We start from the raw sequence: 15,874 nt of genomic DNA, 5'->3' as shown, positions 1-15,874 counted from the left end.
CGCCGAACGGCACTTGCAATGCTGCTTCTGCATCGGACCATGCGGCAAAAAAGACTGAGGATATGACGTCGGTCATGCGCATTTGTACCCTGACGTCCTGATGTCAGTCTAATGCGCCTTGACCGACGTCAGCCTTATACTTTGATATTCGGGCCGATCGAGGACAGCGGACTACCCAAGTGTAAGGACTGCAGCAATGTGAGATGAAGAACATCTGAAAAATAGCTGAGATGATTTCCGAAGGTCCTTAGTCTTATCCAGGTAAAACCTCAGCTGTGTACATCAAGGGAATGCAGGATCCTTTCCCCTCTATTTTGAGGATTAGGAAAGAAGGTAGGAATGTGAATGGACTGGTTAAGAGTCGAGCTAGAAACCACCTTCGGCATAAATGGAGGATTAGTCCTTAGGGAGACTATCTGCATGGAAGATGAGAAAAGGCTCCACAGCCATCAAAGCCTGCATTTCTGAAACTCTCCTTGCTGAAGATATAGCCAAGAGGAATGCAGTTTTCCAAGACAGAAACTAAGTCTGCGGTGGCAGCTGGCTCAAAAGGAGGAAGAGTGAGCTTTTCCAACACAAAATTAAGATTCCAGGCTGGAGTAGGAGCCCTTCTGGGAGGTTTTAAGTTGCTAGCACCTCTGAGAAACATTTTCATCAGGGGATGAGAGAAAATGGGCTGTTCAAAGGAACTGTAAGCAGAAATAGCTGAAGCATGGATCTTGATAAAAAAGGAAAGTTCACTTTGAAGCAACTCAGCCAAATATTCCAAGATCAGAGGAAGAGTAGGCTGAGAAGATTCTCCTTTAGGTTGCATCCGAGAGAATCTTTCCCATTTGCCAGTGCAGGACTTCCTAGTGCTAGGCCTCCTGACCTCACGAAATATGTCAACCACCTGCTGGGAAAGGGAAGAAGTAGACGGATTAATACAATAAGCCAAGCTGCCAAATGCAGAGTCTGAAGATGAGGGTGCAGAATCTTTCCCCCCTCCTGAACCAAAATATCTGGTTTCAGAGGAAGATGCCACGAAAGAAGCTGGGATACACTGTGAAGCAGAGGATACCAATGCTGCCTGGGCCAGTCTGGGGCTATGAGAATGGTGCTTGATCTTTCATCCCTGATCTTCAACAACACTCTAGGAAGAAGAGGAAGAGGAGGGAAGGCATAAACTGAAAGGAGTGTCCAAGGGAAAGAAAGAGCATCCACTTTCCAGGCTTTGCTGTGATGCTGTCTGGTGCAATAGAGTGGCAGAAGGTGGTTGTCTGGGGAGGAGAAAAAGTCTCTCTTGTCTGCTCAACTGGTCAGCCAAAACATTGAGCCTCCCTGGAAGAAACTGAGCTAGAAGATGTAGGCCCAAAGAAGCTGCTGTGGACCACAGACTCATGCTCTGTCTGCACAGGGGGATAAAGAATGAGTCCCTACCTGTTTGTTGATGTACCACATGACTGTGGTGGTGTCTGTTCTTACCAGCAAAGTTCCAGGAGAAAGATGATGCTTGAAAGCCAGTAAGGCCAGGTGAACTGCTAATTCCTTCAGGTTTATGTGCAAGTGCCTCTGCTGGGTGTTCCAACGTCCCTGTATGCACCTGCCATCCAGGTGAGACCCAGGCGTAATCCGATGAAGTCTGTAGTCAGGACTTGACTTACAGGAGGTGGACGGAAAGGTGTGCCCTTGCATTGCAAACAGGCTGTCGCCCACCATAGCAACTCTCTCTGCAGACAAGGAAGCAGAGGAACTATGACATCCAGGTCCTGAGCATGTTGACACCAAACATTCTTGAGGTACCACTGCAATTTCCTCATATGCAGCTTTGTATATGGAATCATGAAAATACAAGAGGCCATGAATCCCAGAGCTTGCAGGCATTTCCTTGCATGGAGGTGGGATAGGCTTGCCAAGTCCTTGAAGTAACCTGAAAGAGTTGTCTGCTTCTCCTGGGTGAGATATATCATTTGGGCAGCTGTGTTCAGACTCGCTCCCAGGAATGTTATCTCTGGTTGGTACCATTTTCGCCTTCTGCTCGTTGAGAGTGTAACCTTGGGAAGAGAGAAGAGTCTTTACAGATTCCAAATCCTTTAACAGCTGCTCCAGAGACTTTGCTTGAATCAGACAGTCATCCAAATAAGGATAAATCTGTATGTTCTTCTGCCTGCAAAAGGCAATGACTGGAGCCAGGCACTTTGTAAAAACTCTGGGAGCAGTAGATAAGCCAAAGGGCAGCGCAGAGAATTGACAATGCTGCTTGTCCACTCTGAGGCAAAGAAACAGTCTGCAGGTTTCCCGGATAGGGATGTGCAGATAAGCTTCCTTGAGATCTAAAGTTACAAGCCAGGAGTCCTTGTCCAACACTGGTAGCAACTGATGAAGAGTGAGCCTTTTGAACTTTGGGATCACCAGGAAAGAGTTCAGAATGGAGAGATCTAGGATAGGACGCTAGGTGCCCTCTTTTTTTTTTGGCACTAGGAAAAGTCTGGAGTAGAAGCCTTGGCCTACCTGTTGAGAAGGAACTGATTCTATTGCCTCCATAGCTGCAAGAGAGCCAAAACTTGCTTTCTACTTCTGCCCTCTGATTTGAAGGAATGTCCGGGAATCCTTTGAATGTGGGGAAGGTGTGGAAAGAAAATTTGTGTCTTAGGGATACAGTTCAGAGTACCCATTTGTCTGTGATGGTGGCCCAAACCTTTGAAAAAAGGGCCAACCTTCCCCCTAAAGGAGACTCTGGGCAAGCAGGAAGAGGCAGAAGTTGGACAAAGTCATTGAAAATGCTTGGCCTGGAATGTGGGCTTGGAACTTCCCGACTTAGACATGGAAGCATGCCATTGTTTAGTCCTCTAAGGGGTAGCCCCCTGACCCCTAGCAGATTTGTAACCTCTAGTCCTAGAACAGTTCCGCCTGCTAGTATCAGGAAAAGTCCAACTCTTAAAAGGGTAGTTCCTGCTAAAACGAGGAAGCTGAACTTGCAAAAAGTCCTTAACTGTTTGCATGGACTTGACTTTATCCTCCAGCTTCTTGAGCACCTCCTCTGCTTTGCTGCCAAAAAGTGCATCTTTGTGCAAGGTAGCATCTAAAAGCTTTACCTTGACCGACTCTGGAAGAGGCTGTTCCCTGAGCCAAGCATGCCTCCTGATAACAGATCCAGTAGCTGCAGCCCTGCAGGAAGCTTCAAGAGCATCAAAACCACAGTGTAAAGAATGCTTACTGACAAGACTGGCAGAATTCAGTAAATCCTGCATAACTTTATTCTCCCCCAAAAGGGGCACAGTTGAAATATTTGACTAATAGCCTCCAAAGTATGCTGCTTATACTTAAGCATATGAAAGAGACAATTATAGACCTAACAGCAAGAGTGGCAGAAGTATAAACCTTCTTCCCCCACCTGTCTAGATTCCTAGATTCTTTATCAGAAGGAATAAGATTATTGGAAACAGTAGCCTTAACCCCTTTAGGCCCCTGAGAAATAACTTCTGGGTCAGCCAGAGGATTATGGTAGAGAAACAAATGTGAATCAGGAACTCTATAGTACCGGTCAGGTTTCCTGGGTACAGGAGGAACAGAGTTGGGAGTCAAGGAATTTTCCAGAAAAACATCATCCACCATCCGCCAGAGGCTTGTGTTGAGGCAAATCCAAGACTTGTCCGATTCTTTTTAGATTGAGAATATTCCTGACCTTCCCATTTAAAATGTTGCCTAAGAGTATTCAATCACCAAAAGAATAATCTTCTGGAGGAGAAGCAGAAGGAATGGATTCCTCTGCATCAGAATCCTCAAACCCAGAATAAGCCTGAGAAGTTACCTCATCAGCTGAAATACTAGCAGAGTCAGAGCCTGAAAAAGACAAAGCTACTGGAGAGAGATCCCTACCTCTTTTGTAAGGATGCGGCTGTGAGCCCCTTATAAGGGTCAAAAGATAGTTAGCCATTTTAACCATCTGAGATTGAGGAGAACGGGGAGCAACTGAAGCATGTTTCTTCACAGGCTTGCGACTAGATGATTTACCCGACAAATGGAAGGACTCGGGAGGCTTGGCCACAGAGGAGGTTGTCGGTATGCGCCTGCCGTCAGTAGGAAGAACCGAAAACTCTGAAACTGCAGCTTTCTCTGTCGCAAGCTGAAGATCCGAACCCAAAATGGAAGCTGGACGCATGGAAGACTCAGAAATGGTCTCTCCAGAGGCCTGGGCTTAAAAATCTGTGGACTGCAGGGGCTGCAAAGGCACCTCACTGACTACTGCTGAACTGATGACCAACCTAGTGTCATTGGAAGATCTGACTCTCTGCAGCCTGTCTCTGTCTTTGTCCTTGCGCGTCTTAGGAATATCCAATGCCTGAAGACCGGCAGACGCCATACCGACAAACTTGGGCCAAACTCCAAAGTGCTTAGCTAAAAGCTTAATCCGATGCCAAATAGTACTCGGATTATAGGAAGCACAAAGATCACAATTAGGAATACCGTGTTCAAGGCCTAAGCAAATAATGCAGTAAGAATGAAAATCTCTATGGGGAATCTGCTTTCCAGAGGTAAGACAATTATTAACTTTTTCTGACATTCGTTAAGCAAGAAAAAGAGGATCCCCAACGGGGTGCTTAGCTGTAGTTGACTTCAACTTTCGTAGTCGGAAATCAAAAAGCTAAACGGCCGACTGGCACTCGTGCAAAAAAGCTGCTTCGCGCTACGCGGCAAAGAAGACTGAGGAAGTGAAGTCAGCTGCCTCCTTTTTTATTAGGGACGCTGACATCCAATACAACAGATGGCAGCCGACGTCATATCCCTTTACCTTTGGTACTCGGGCCGATCGAGGGCTACCAGAGGCCGGATAACCCATAAGTAAGGACTGCAACAGTGAAACACGATGAACATCTGACCCTCATTTCTAAAATACTCAAAACAAGATGGGACTAAAATGCAAACAAGCTCTTGTAGCTTGTAACCTTTTTGTGACGATGCACACTACAGCAGTTGTTAACCTCATCTACTAAACTCTGACATAACTAAAATATGCTCTTAACATATTTTAGAACTGCAAATAAGTGGTTTCTTTTTTCAGGACATACATATATTTTGTATTATGCTGCATCACTGCTAATCATATCTCTTAGTGGAAGAAATCTGGACAAAGCCTAAAATAATGGGGAACAGTCCCAAAAATAGGGACATATTTTAAATATTAGAGAGTTGATAGAACAAGATTTGTGTTAACATGCATTCTTCTGAAGGATAAGTCGTCTGAAACTCAAATGTGTCTATTTACTGACTTCACTATTTCGTGATTTGTCAGAAAACCACAAACTTTATGAGAAGCAGACCAACAATATGAAGCAAAAATCTGGGCATTCTACGAAAATCAGGACAGTTGAGATGCACACTGCTAATCTGCAATGTGAAGCAAATTGTTCTACTTTTGTGTCAGGGGTTCCATAAATTTGTCATGTTGCATCTTGTAGTATGTAGTATGCATCTTTGTAACATTTTAGCAGTGTCAATGGCACAATCAGGTAGCTTACTCGCCTTTGGTGCAGAAGGCTGCGGGTTCTATTCTAAGAACAGGTAAATCAAATGCAGACATTGCAGTGCAGTATAAGGGGGGGGGGGTGTGGCTGGTCTCCTGAGTATGCCATCCTTTGGCTGAACTGAGGCCCCATCTGCTTGAGTTGGTGGAAATTTAGGTGAATATGAAAGATCCCATGGCACCTATTGTAAAGTGTAGGGGAAGTTACCCAATGCCCTAGCCAAATTTCCCCTAGCAGTATAAATACCACATCAGGTCGCCCATGAAAAGAGGCCACTACCCTAGTGAGACCAACCTGGTCAAAGGTTAATAATAATAAAAAAAGTTGTTATGCAGCTTACCCCCTGGGTCTACAGTGAAAGTGGATCTTATCCCAGATGGATAGCTCAGTAAACAAAACAAATATAAATAAAACTAAATAAGTGTATGATGTCCTTCATGGATGCATCTGCAGTCATAACAAATGGATTGTCCTGTCGTCAGGCAGCCCTTCGGTCGGCCGGATTCCAAAGTCTGGGTCCGGCTTCGGCTGATGTCGCACTTCACACGACGTCATCTCTGCTGGTCTTCGGGTATAAAGGCATCAGCAGACGCCATTTTCCTCAGTCTTTCTTGCCGCGTGGCGCCCGAAGCAGAAGCAAGTGCCGGTCGGTCAGAACCAGAGATTACTACTACCGAATACTACTTCGAAGACTTCTAAAAAGCTAAGTACCCCGTTGGGGACTCTTTCTTGCCTCAGCCGATGTCAGAAAAAGTCAATAACTGTTTAACTTGTGGGAAACAAATACCTCATAAAGATTTCCACTCTTACTGTTTGCCTTGCTTAGGCCCAGACCACGACGTAGCAGCCTGTTCGGCCTGTGCTTCCTTCAACCGACGAACGCTTAGGCGTCGGTCGGAGTTTGCTGAACAGTTTTTCGGCTCAGATTTTGCGTACATTATGCCGTCGGATCCTCCGATTACCCAAATTGTTAAAAAAACGCAAAGAAAAAGACCGACACTCGCGGTCCGCGGTTTCGCACGAAACCACGGTTAAGCAAGCCGCGAGTGTCTCGGTTTCGGCCGAAACCGAGAAAACTGGTCAATTTTCAGCAGAATCCATGACAACTACCGAGGCTCCTGCTACCTTACCTGAATCAGCCTCAGAAATTTTGCCTACAACTGTAGTTCCTAGTGATTTATCAGACACCATCCCTTTGGATGTCTCTACCCCAGCACGTGGTGCTGCTAGGCCTCCTGCAGCCATGTCTATTAAGGCCTCTGCCAGGGCTAAAGCAGCCAAATCTGCTAAATCAGTGCCTGTTAAACCCCCCTCACACAGGCCCACTTCTAGTTCACAAATGCTTACTCTGGCAGAAGATTTAATATCCTTAATTAGGGGATCCCAATCTCACCCAGACAGGGCCTCTCGGCCCCCAGCAAAGAGACCTAGAGCAGAGCCCCCAGAGCCTGTGTCCTCTGATGATTCTGCGGATGACTCAGACATTACAGACCAGCCAGAGGCTCCTTTTTCCAATTATGAAGATTCCGATGCTGAAGAATCCATTCCAGCTGCCTCTCCACCAGAGGAATTCTCCTTTGGGGAAACCCTACATGCCATGAGAGAACAATTCCAATGGCAGGGACAAGATTTCTCAGATTCAAGAAAAAGGCTTAGGACTTTTCTGCACTTACCACAACACAGGCCCTTAGCTATACCTCCTGTTCTGCCTGTAGTGGATGATGCATTTAATGATGTCTGCACTGCACCTGATTCTTTACCTCCAGCCCCTGCCAAACCAGATAGATTTTACAGGGTGCCAGACACTCATCACCACCTATACAAGGCCCCACTTGCAGATCCCAAAACTATATCCCAGGGGCCTAAGGCAGTAGCCTCGACCACAGCAAAAAACCCTATTCCCTCTGAAAGGGAATCCAGGTCCTTAGAGAGATGGGGTAAAAAAGTCTACACCTCTGCTACACTCTCAGCTAGAGCTTTAAACTGTCAGTTTCACATGATCCAATACCAAGAGTTTATGCTTGATCAGTTAATTAAAAAGCTGTCCTCTGATGAATCTTTAGATAAGAAATATGTATTAGAAATGGTAAATAACATCCAACAGGTTAGTAACCATTCCTTAAAATGTGGCTATGATGCACTGGAGGCTTCATTTAGATCAGCCATGACTGGCACAGTGATAAGAAGGCATGCATGGTTGAAAGAACAGGTCTTACCGGATCATGTTAAAGCAAAACTATTAGATGCTCCTATGGATAAGGCCAGTTTATTTGGGGAACCTGCCCAGCAGGTAATGAAGAAAATGGAAGAAAAGGCAAAATCGGTACAAACAGTCAAAGATTTCTTACAGGTTCAGCCCCCAAGGTTTAGCAGGAACTGGCCTGCCAAAAATTGGTCCTTTCCTGACTCCACAAGATCCCAAAGGGGCAGGAATAGATGCTCTAGGGGCAGAAATCAATCCAGCGGAGGTGCCTACAGAGGACGATAGTGGCAAGGCAATAACCGAGGCACAGACACAACCACTGCCACTGCAACAGGACAATCACAGTGACTTGGCTCTGACTCCGCCTACCAGGGAGCAAATAGCAGCACCATTAGGCGGAAAGTTAGCCTTATTCTCGAAAAATTGGCACTATATCACAAAAGACAAGTGGATTTTGCAAACCATAGACCAAGGCTACCGGTTCCACTTCCACACCTTACCAGTAAAAACAGGAATGCCAAACCTGCCTCCAAATCAAAAAATAGAAGCTCTGCAGCAGATAGCGGAATTATCAAAGATGAGAGCTGTGGAAAGAGTACCAATAACAGAACAGGGCAAAGGATTCTACTCCAGACTCTTCCTAGTGCCAAGACAAGAGAAAAACTGGAGACCTATTCTCGACCTGTCCATCTTAAACACATACATCATTGTCCCAAAATTCAAAATGCTGACCCTACAGCAACTCCTTCCCATGCTGGGCAAGGAGTGTTGGCTGGTAACTCTAGATCTCAAGGAGGCATACCTGCACGTCCCCATTCGACCAAATTGCAGAAGATACCTCAGATTTCTTGCAGGATCAGAGCATTATCAATTCTCAGCATTGCCCTTTGGCTTATCTACTGCGCCCAGAGTGTTCACAAAATGCCTGGCATCAGTAATCGCTCACTGCAGGGTACAGGGAATCCAAATTTACCCATACCTGGACGACTGCCTGTTACAAGCGGACAACAAAAGCAAGCTGACAACAGATTTACAAAGGGTCATTTACTTGCTACAAGCCCTGGGATATACAGTCAATTTACAAAAGTCAAGGCTGATACCATCCCAAACAAGAACTTTCTTGGGCATGGAATTGGACACAGTAAAACAAATGGCATTCCTAACTGCAGAAAAACAAAAAGAGCTCCCTCTACTTCTTGGCATTAACAAAGCAGAACAAACTAACAGCAAGAAAAGTTCTGCAGGCCTTGGGCTTCAAGGCATCATGCATAATCTTGGTCCCACATGCCAGACTGCATATGAGAAAGTTACAGTGGTACCTAAAGAATTTATGGTCTCAACACCACAGTTATGTGGTACATCAACAAACAGGGAGGCACTCATTCATACCCCCTATGCAGAATGACTTTGGACCTTTGGAATCTGGCTCTCAGCTACAACATCCAGTTACAGGCAATATTTGTACCGGGAAAAGAGAACACACTGGCAGACTTTTTAAGCAGAACTACCTCGGATGCTCACGAATGGATGCTACACCCGGACATCTTCAAGGCCATCACAAAGAAATGGGGAATGCCACAAATAGATCTATTCGCTTCCCCACTCAATCACCAGCTCAAAAAATTCTGCACAAGGACATTCCACCCACTTGCATGGAAGGTGGATTCTCTATCCTTCAGCTGGAAAGGCCTGACAGCATATGCATTTCCACCTCTTCCCTTGATGCACAAGGTACTACTGAAAATCAAAGAGGAACGTCCAAGGATAATTCTGATAGCTCCGAACTGGCCAAGACAACACTGGTACCCATTGCTGAGGAGCATGTCTCGGGAGAAAATGTGGTCAATACCTCTGATGCCTCTGATGTTAACTCAGAACAACTACAACATCATACATCCCAACCTAAAAACCTTGCAACTGACTGCCTGGAACATCACATAGCAGCAACTAACCTAGACCTTTCCCAAAGGGTTAAAGACATTATCCTTGAAGCCCGCAGATCTTCAACAAGAAGGAACTATGCAGGAAAATGGAAAAGGTTCGTCATTTGGAGTACTGAAAGAGGAAAAGATGTGTCGAACATAGATATTGCTAACATTCTGGAGTACTTGGCAGAGCTCCTACATACAGGCCTGTCCTATTCCTCCATCAAGATACATGCATCAGCTATTTCAGCAGAATACAGCTTTGATCCTCCTGTCTTTTCACATCCTCTACTCAGGCAGTTCCTCAGAGGGATCAAGAATGTAAAACCTCCTAGGAAACCACCATTACCAGCATGGGACTTGAACTTTGTACTAGAAAAATTGACACTCCCTCCGTTTGAACAAGCAGCAACAGCAGATCTACAACACCTGTCATGGAAAACTGCTTTCCTACTGGCTATTACTTCAGCAAGGAGGGTTTCGGAACTACAGGCCTTAATGGCAGTGCAACCCTTCCTAATCTTCTATCAAGATAGGGTGTCCATGAGAACTAATCCTACATTTATGCCTAAGGTGGTATCCAGAGTGTCTTTAAACCAGGCAATCCACCTACCTACCTTCTTTCCCAATCCACAAAACAGAGGTGAAAGAATGCTGCATACCTTGGATGTACATAGACAGTTACGCTACTACCTGGACAGAACCAAAAGTAACAGAAAAACTGACCAGCTTTTTGTAGCCTATGCAACAGGAAGGAAGGAAAAGCAATTTCCAAACAGACAATCTCCAAATGGATAGGAAATTGCATAAGATTCTGTTACTCCCACCATGGAAAACCAATTCCACAGAACATAAGACCTCATTCTACAAGGGCTACAGCCACTACCACAGCTTTCTTACGAGGAGTGGCAACCAAGGACATTATTGAGGCGGCTACTTGGACCTCCGTGCATACATTTGCCAAGCATTATAACCTAACTCTATACTCTAGATCCCGAGCAGGGTTTGCCACTGCTGTACTGCAAGGGATCCTAACTACACCATAATTTTTATTCCTCCTCCCCTAGTTTGGCTATGGTATTCTACCCATTTGTTATGACTGCAGATGCATCCATGAAGGACATAGTACAGTTTTGTACCTACCATAAATGTAGATGTCCGAACTGGATAGCATCTGCAGTCAGGATTACCCTCCCGCCTTCCCCTCTGTGGTACTCCTAGGGTATTTACCCTCCTAATAGCTAGCTGGGGGGGGGGTCTCTTATGGTGTATTTGTTTGTATATATGTACATACATACTTATTTTTTGTGTTTGCCTTCTACTATTTTGGAAACATTGGCATTTATCCAAAATTTAGCCTTACAAGAGGGCAATTGGCATCTGGGGCAAGAAACACTGAGGAAAATGGCGTCGGCTGATGCCTTTATACCCGAAGACCAGCAGAGATGACGTCGTGTGAAGTGCGACATCAGCCGAAGCCGGACCCAGACTTTGGAATCCGGCCGACCGAAGGGCTGCCTGACGACAGGACAACCCATTTGTTATGACTGCAGATGCTATCCAGTTCGGACATCTACATTTATGGTAGGTACAAAACTGTACTTTGCTATGTTTCTGGCAGTGTCTTAAATATGCACCTTGCTCGCATGACAAATTTTATCTTGCTGTTAAAGCTGCCTCCCTTCAAGACAAACTTTGAAAAAGAAATTAGCCTAAGTTTACAACTGCTGTTCTTCTATACCAGTAATTTCTAACAGGTTCTCAGACTATCACATTGACACCTTCTCAAACCCCATTAAACACCTCAAGCCTCCTGGCTTAGCATTGTGTTCACATACATGTTAGCAAGCCGGCCTTTCCAAAACAAAACCTAGACATCTGAAATAATCAAGATGTGGCTAAACATATTTCTCTCTCGTTTGCAAATAAGTGGTAAGTTTTTTTTTTACATTTTAACTACAACCTTACGAATAAAATAAATCCTGTCTGACTAGCCAGATCTGAGGTAGACATTTTCAGACTTGCTTATCCTCCCCCTGGAATGCTGGCTCTACTATTTGAGAACCGCTGTTCTAATGTAATACTGTATGCTTATCTGATGGTTCGAGCTACAAAAATCAGCAGGATAACAGCAGACTTGAAAGCTCCAAATTATATTTCAGTAGCATGATTTGCTCTACTTCTGCACTACACTGAAGCATTAAAGTATTATACATTTGGTATACAACTCAAATACCACCTTTCTGATAGCTTTTGTACTCTATGCGGATCCCCAAACTGAAGCCGCAAACAATCAATTTCAAACAAAGCCAAAACAAGTTTGTGCCCTAGTGTCTCAGTCCTAAAAATTAGAACAGGTTTTCTTCACTTGCACAAAATTAGCTCAAGTGCCCATCTTGTTCTCAAAGTTTCCATTGTCAAATGCAGACAGACTTGGCAGACCGTTTTCTCAATTCTGTTACTTAGGTAATTTGTTTGTTAACCAGATAAGTGAACAGGTCTGAGGAGACTTCATTCACAACCTGGGACAAGTTTGTAAAATACAGTCATTCAAGACATACAGACCTATCTAAAAACAAAAAGAGCAACACAGCAGCAATTTAAATAAACAAAAAAATTGCATGCATTTATGTTGTAGGCAGCAACGGAGATTACCAAGTTTAATTTTCCTACCAAAGCAACAGTGGAGTTTAGTCGCTTCACATAGTTACTCATTCATTAGTACCCACTTTAACACACAGCTGCAGCTTACTCCACTACAAAACCAGAAAGCAAACCAAAACTATGCTCGGATAATGCATCTCTGCCACAGGGTGTTTATGTAGACATACAAATTCTCTCTCTAGAAAATCTGGAGGATGTACAATTCACCTAACCAGCATTCTTTTTGGGATGGGGGAGTAATCCACAGGAGCCAGTCAAATCCCCTCATGATCAGGGGAGGACATGCAGATTCTGTACAGAATTAACTTTAGATGAGAAAGTACCACAGCATGACTGCATCACTCTTGGCTTAGTTACACTGATCTTAAACTCCAAAGCTCTGCATTTCACCTTTTCAGTTATGAATCGGGTTGTAAATATAGCCCTGGAAACACACAACTTTAAAAACTTTTTTGGGGACAGAGATCTGACATGCTGCGGATTTGGACAGTACAACTGTGTTGTTTTAAAAGTTGCTAACCAAGGAGAGTGTTTAACTGTTCCATTATTTTAACTGAATTATTTTTTGAAGAGCTAATTTCATTAAGAATTCAGTTACATTAATTATTTGTCTTTGTTGACCAGGAAAAGTCCAGTTGGGTAAAACCCATTTTCAGCAGAGGCCCGAGGACAAAAGCTCCACATTTAAGTTACACATGATGCACATTTACAGTTTTAGGGTAAAACATCTGTACATAAGCTTATTTACATGAATTTTAAATATTTCTTACATGAACATAGTATTTTAACACAACAAATGAGAGAAACTAAGACTGGCTAATTCTTGAATAAAAAAATAAAACAGTTATGTATTTACAGGATGGCTGCAGGGAAAAGATCAAACTAGGGTGTTAGTAAGAATTTACAAACAAACAAGTAGTAATGTAACTTAAAAACTGATGAGACATACGAAAGAAGAAATTATGGAAATGAGCAGGAAGACAAATGGACAGAGGAAAAACTAGCTAGTGGGGGGGGGGTGAGAGAAAAAGAATAACAGTTTAGGTAATAAGCGCAGTATGAAGAATAGTGATAAGGTACAAAAGATTTGGAAGTAAAGTGGCTGTAAGAGCTGGAGAAAAGTAATCTGAGGTAAAGCTAGCCAGGTGAGCAGGAAGAACAGAGCCATCTTTGGCAAAGGTGCCATTTAAGCAAAGTTCCTCAATTCTCCAAACTTACTCAACAGCCACCTTTACTGTGCTTTAACACAACAGGTCTATAATGACTTTTTTATATTCACTCAAATGTGATAATTTAACCAATAATTTTAAAACATACAGTTTCCTGACTGCTTTGCTTACTGTTCCAAGATTTTTAATTTCCAACTGTATTACATCTGCTCTGCTAGCAGTACACTGCACCAAACATACTAAATCAGAATACCAGAACAATGTAAACAGGAACTAACTTACTGCTTTTACTTTAGGGTGTTAAAGGTCAAGTTTTCCCCCATTCATTTTACTGTGTGGATTAAAAGATACATTTCTTCTATTTCAAAGTGGAATAACCACTACAATAAAATACAGAAAAAGATGCATTTTATGAAATTTCCAGCTGTGAACTACCTTTATGCTGCACATCAAAGGAGAGTCCACCAAAACCCAAAATACACATGCAAAATGAAATCACCCACTACTCATACCTTAGGTATGGTCCAGTCTTCTCTCTTAGGTTTCTGAGTTTTATTGACACATTTTGTCCAGGCTGTAAGATTTCCAGTGCAGTAATAAGCATCTGTTTTGAACACGTACTGGCCACCACAGTCTTCACAAGGAAGCAGACGTCCAAAAGCCATTCCATCTGCAACTCGGTCCAAAATCTAAAAAGAAAAATCTATACATTTCAAACTGTATATACACACACACATACACACACATACACATGTAAACACAGACGCACGCGCGTACACACAGAAGCACGCGCGTACACACAAAAGGTGGTACACAGACTAGTACACTTATTTATTTTATTTATTTATTGCATTTGTTTACCGGGATAAGTCCACTGGGCCAAAAAGAGCCCATTTCCAGTGGAGGCCCGGGGAGAAAAGCTCCAACGAGATAAAATCTTTTAACTACACAGTAAAAACATATGAAAGGAATAGATATCTATATTCACAAAGTCAAACATAGTAGATATAATTCTACATAAACACACCCAGTAAAAGCATGTACATGGAAATAAAAGCATACAGTTATCAAGAAACTTGATACACAAAACGAAAGCGATGGAAGACCAAGTCACTACATTTTGTTAAAAAGACAGAGCCCATTGATTAAAAACTGCTTCAACTAAAGAGATTCCAAGAACATTTTATAACAGAAGGCATTTCCTCTACACATCAGCAATTTAAAAAAAAAGAAGTTATGTACTTACAATAATGTTCCATGTTTGTAGTCCATCTCGCCTACATTCTTGCTGGATGGGTTCGGAGATGTTTCTTGGCTCCAAATCGGCCGATACTAAAGCTCGAGAGCTTTTACTGGCTCGAGACTAACCCCTATCCCATGGTGCCTCACGGCAATTCCCCAAATCTTGTTTGCAAAAAAGTAACCAGGTATATAATAGTAAGTAAACTATCAATAACTATGCACATACAAACATACTTTGTATTACTATCCATGCCAAGTAGACGGACAACTACAAGGTCAGACAGCATAACAGAGAGTCCACCAGTTCCTTCAGGATACAGGAAGGGGGAAGGTGGGTGGGGCGCAAGAATGTAGGCAATATGGACTACAAACATGGAATGTCATGGTAAGTATATAACTTCTTTAGGTTATGTAGTCCTAATTCACCGTAATTCCTGCTGGATGGGACAGCATCCCTAGCACCTTTATCCCTGGTGGCTCAAGCAAAGAGACTCTTCAGCACAGTAGACCCAAAGGATGACCTGTCCCGGGTGGCCAAATCCAATTTGTAATTAGAGACAAAGGTATGAGAGGTCTTGCCCCAGTAGCTGCTGCACAAATGGTATCAATTGGGAGTTTTGATCTAAAGGCATATGAAGTAGATACTGCTCTGGTTGAATGTCCTTTTACTTTGGCAGGTAATTGTTTGCCAGCAGTTTTGTAAGCAAAAGAGATGCAGTCAAAGCCATTTAGACAAATTGACAGACACGGACAAGCCTTTGTTCTTGTCTGAGAATGAAACAATTGGTCCGATTTTCGAAAATCTTTAGTCCTCTGCAGACAAAAAGTACAGTTTTGTACCTACCATAAATGTAGATGTTCGAAGATCCACATTGCTGCAGTCCTTACACTTGGGTAGTCCGCTGTCCTCGGTCGGCCCGAATAACAAAGTATAAGGCTGACGTCGGTCAAGGCGCATTAGACTGACATCAGGACGTCAGGGTACAAATGCGCATGACCGACATCATATCCTCAGTCTTTTCTTGCCCCAGATGTCAGAAGACCCTACAAAGAAAGGTCAAAACCAAAAGACAGCAAACAACCAACCAACCACCCTTGCACTAATAATATGTACAATATATACAATATACAAAATATTTACAACCCAACCCACACAACCGCCTCTAA

General features: G+C 43.4%; 1 protein-coding gene across 1 annotated transcript in view; it reads right to left on the bottom strand.

The window, feature by feature from the left end:
- Nucleotides 1-15,874, bottom strand: part of PARP1 (poly(ADP-ribose) polymerase 1) — a 2,301,307-nt gene that overhangs the window by 1,682,082 nt on the left and 603,351 nt on the right. Inside the window, exon 8 of the mRNA XM_044060208.1 lies at nucleotides 13,978-14,154. Coding sequence (XP_043916143.1) covers nucleotides 13,978-14,154 — 177 coding nt within the window. The remainder of the gene's footprint in view (nucleotides 1-13,977; nucleotides 14,155-15,874) is intronic.

The sequence above is a fragment of the Protopterus annectens genome, chromosome 1.part2 (assembly GCF_019279795.1).
Source record: "Protopterus annectens isolate FY-2018-M chromosome 1.part2, PAN1.0, whole genome shotgun sequence".
Lineage (NCBI taxonomy): Eukaryota > Metazoa > Chordata > Ceratodontiformes > Protopteridae > Protopterus > Protopterus annectens.
The sequence above is the reverse complement of the archived record's forward strand: the minus strand, read 5'-3'. Positions and strand labels throughout refer to the sequence as shown.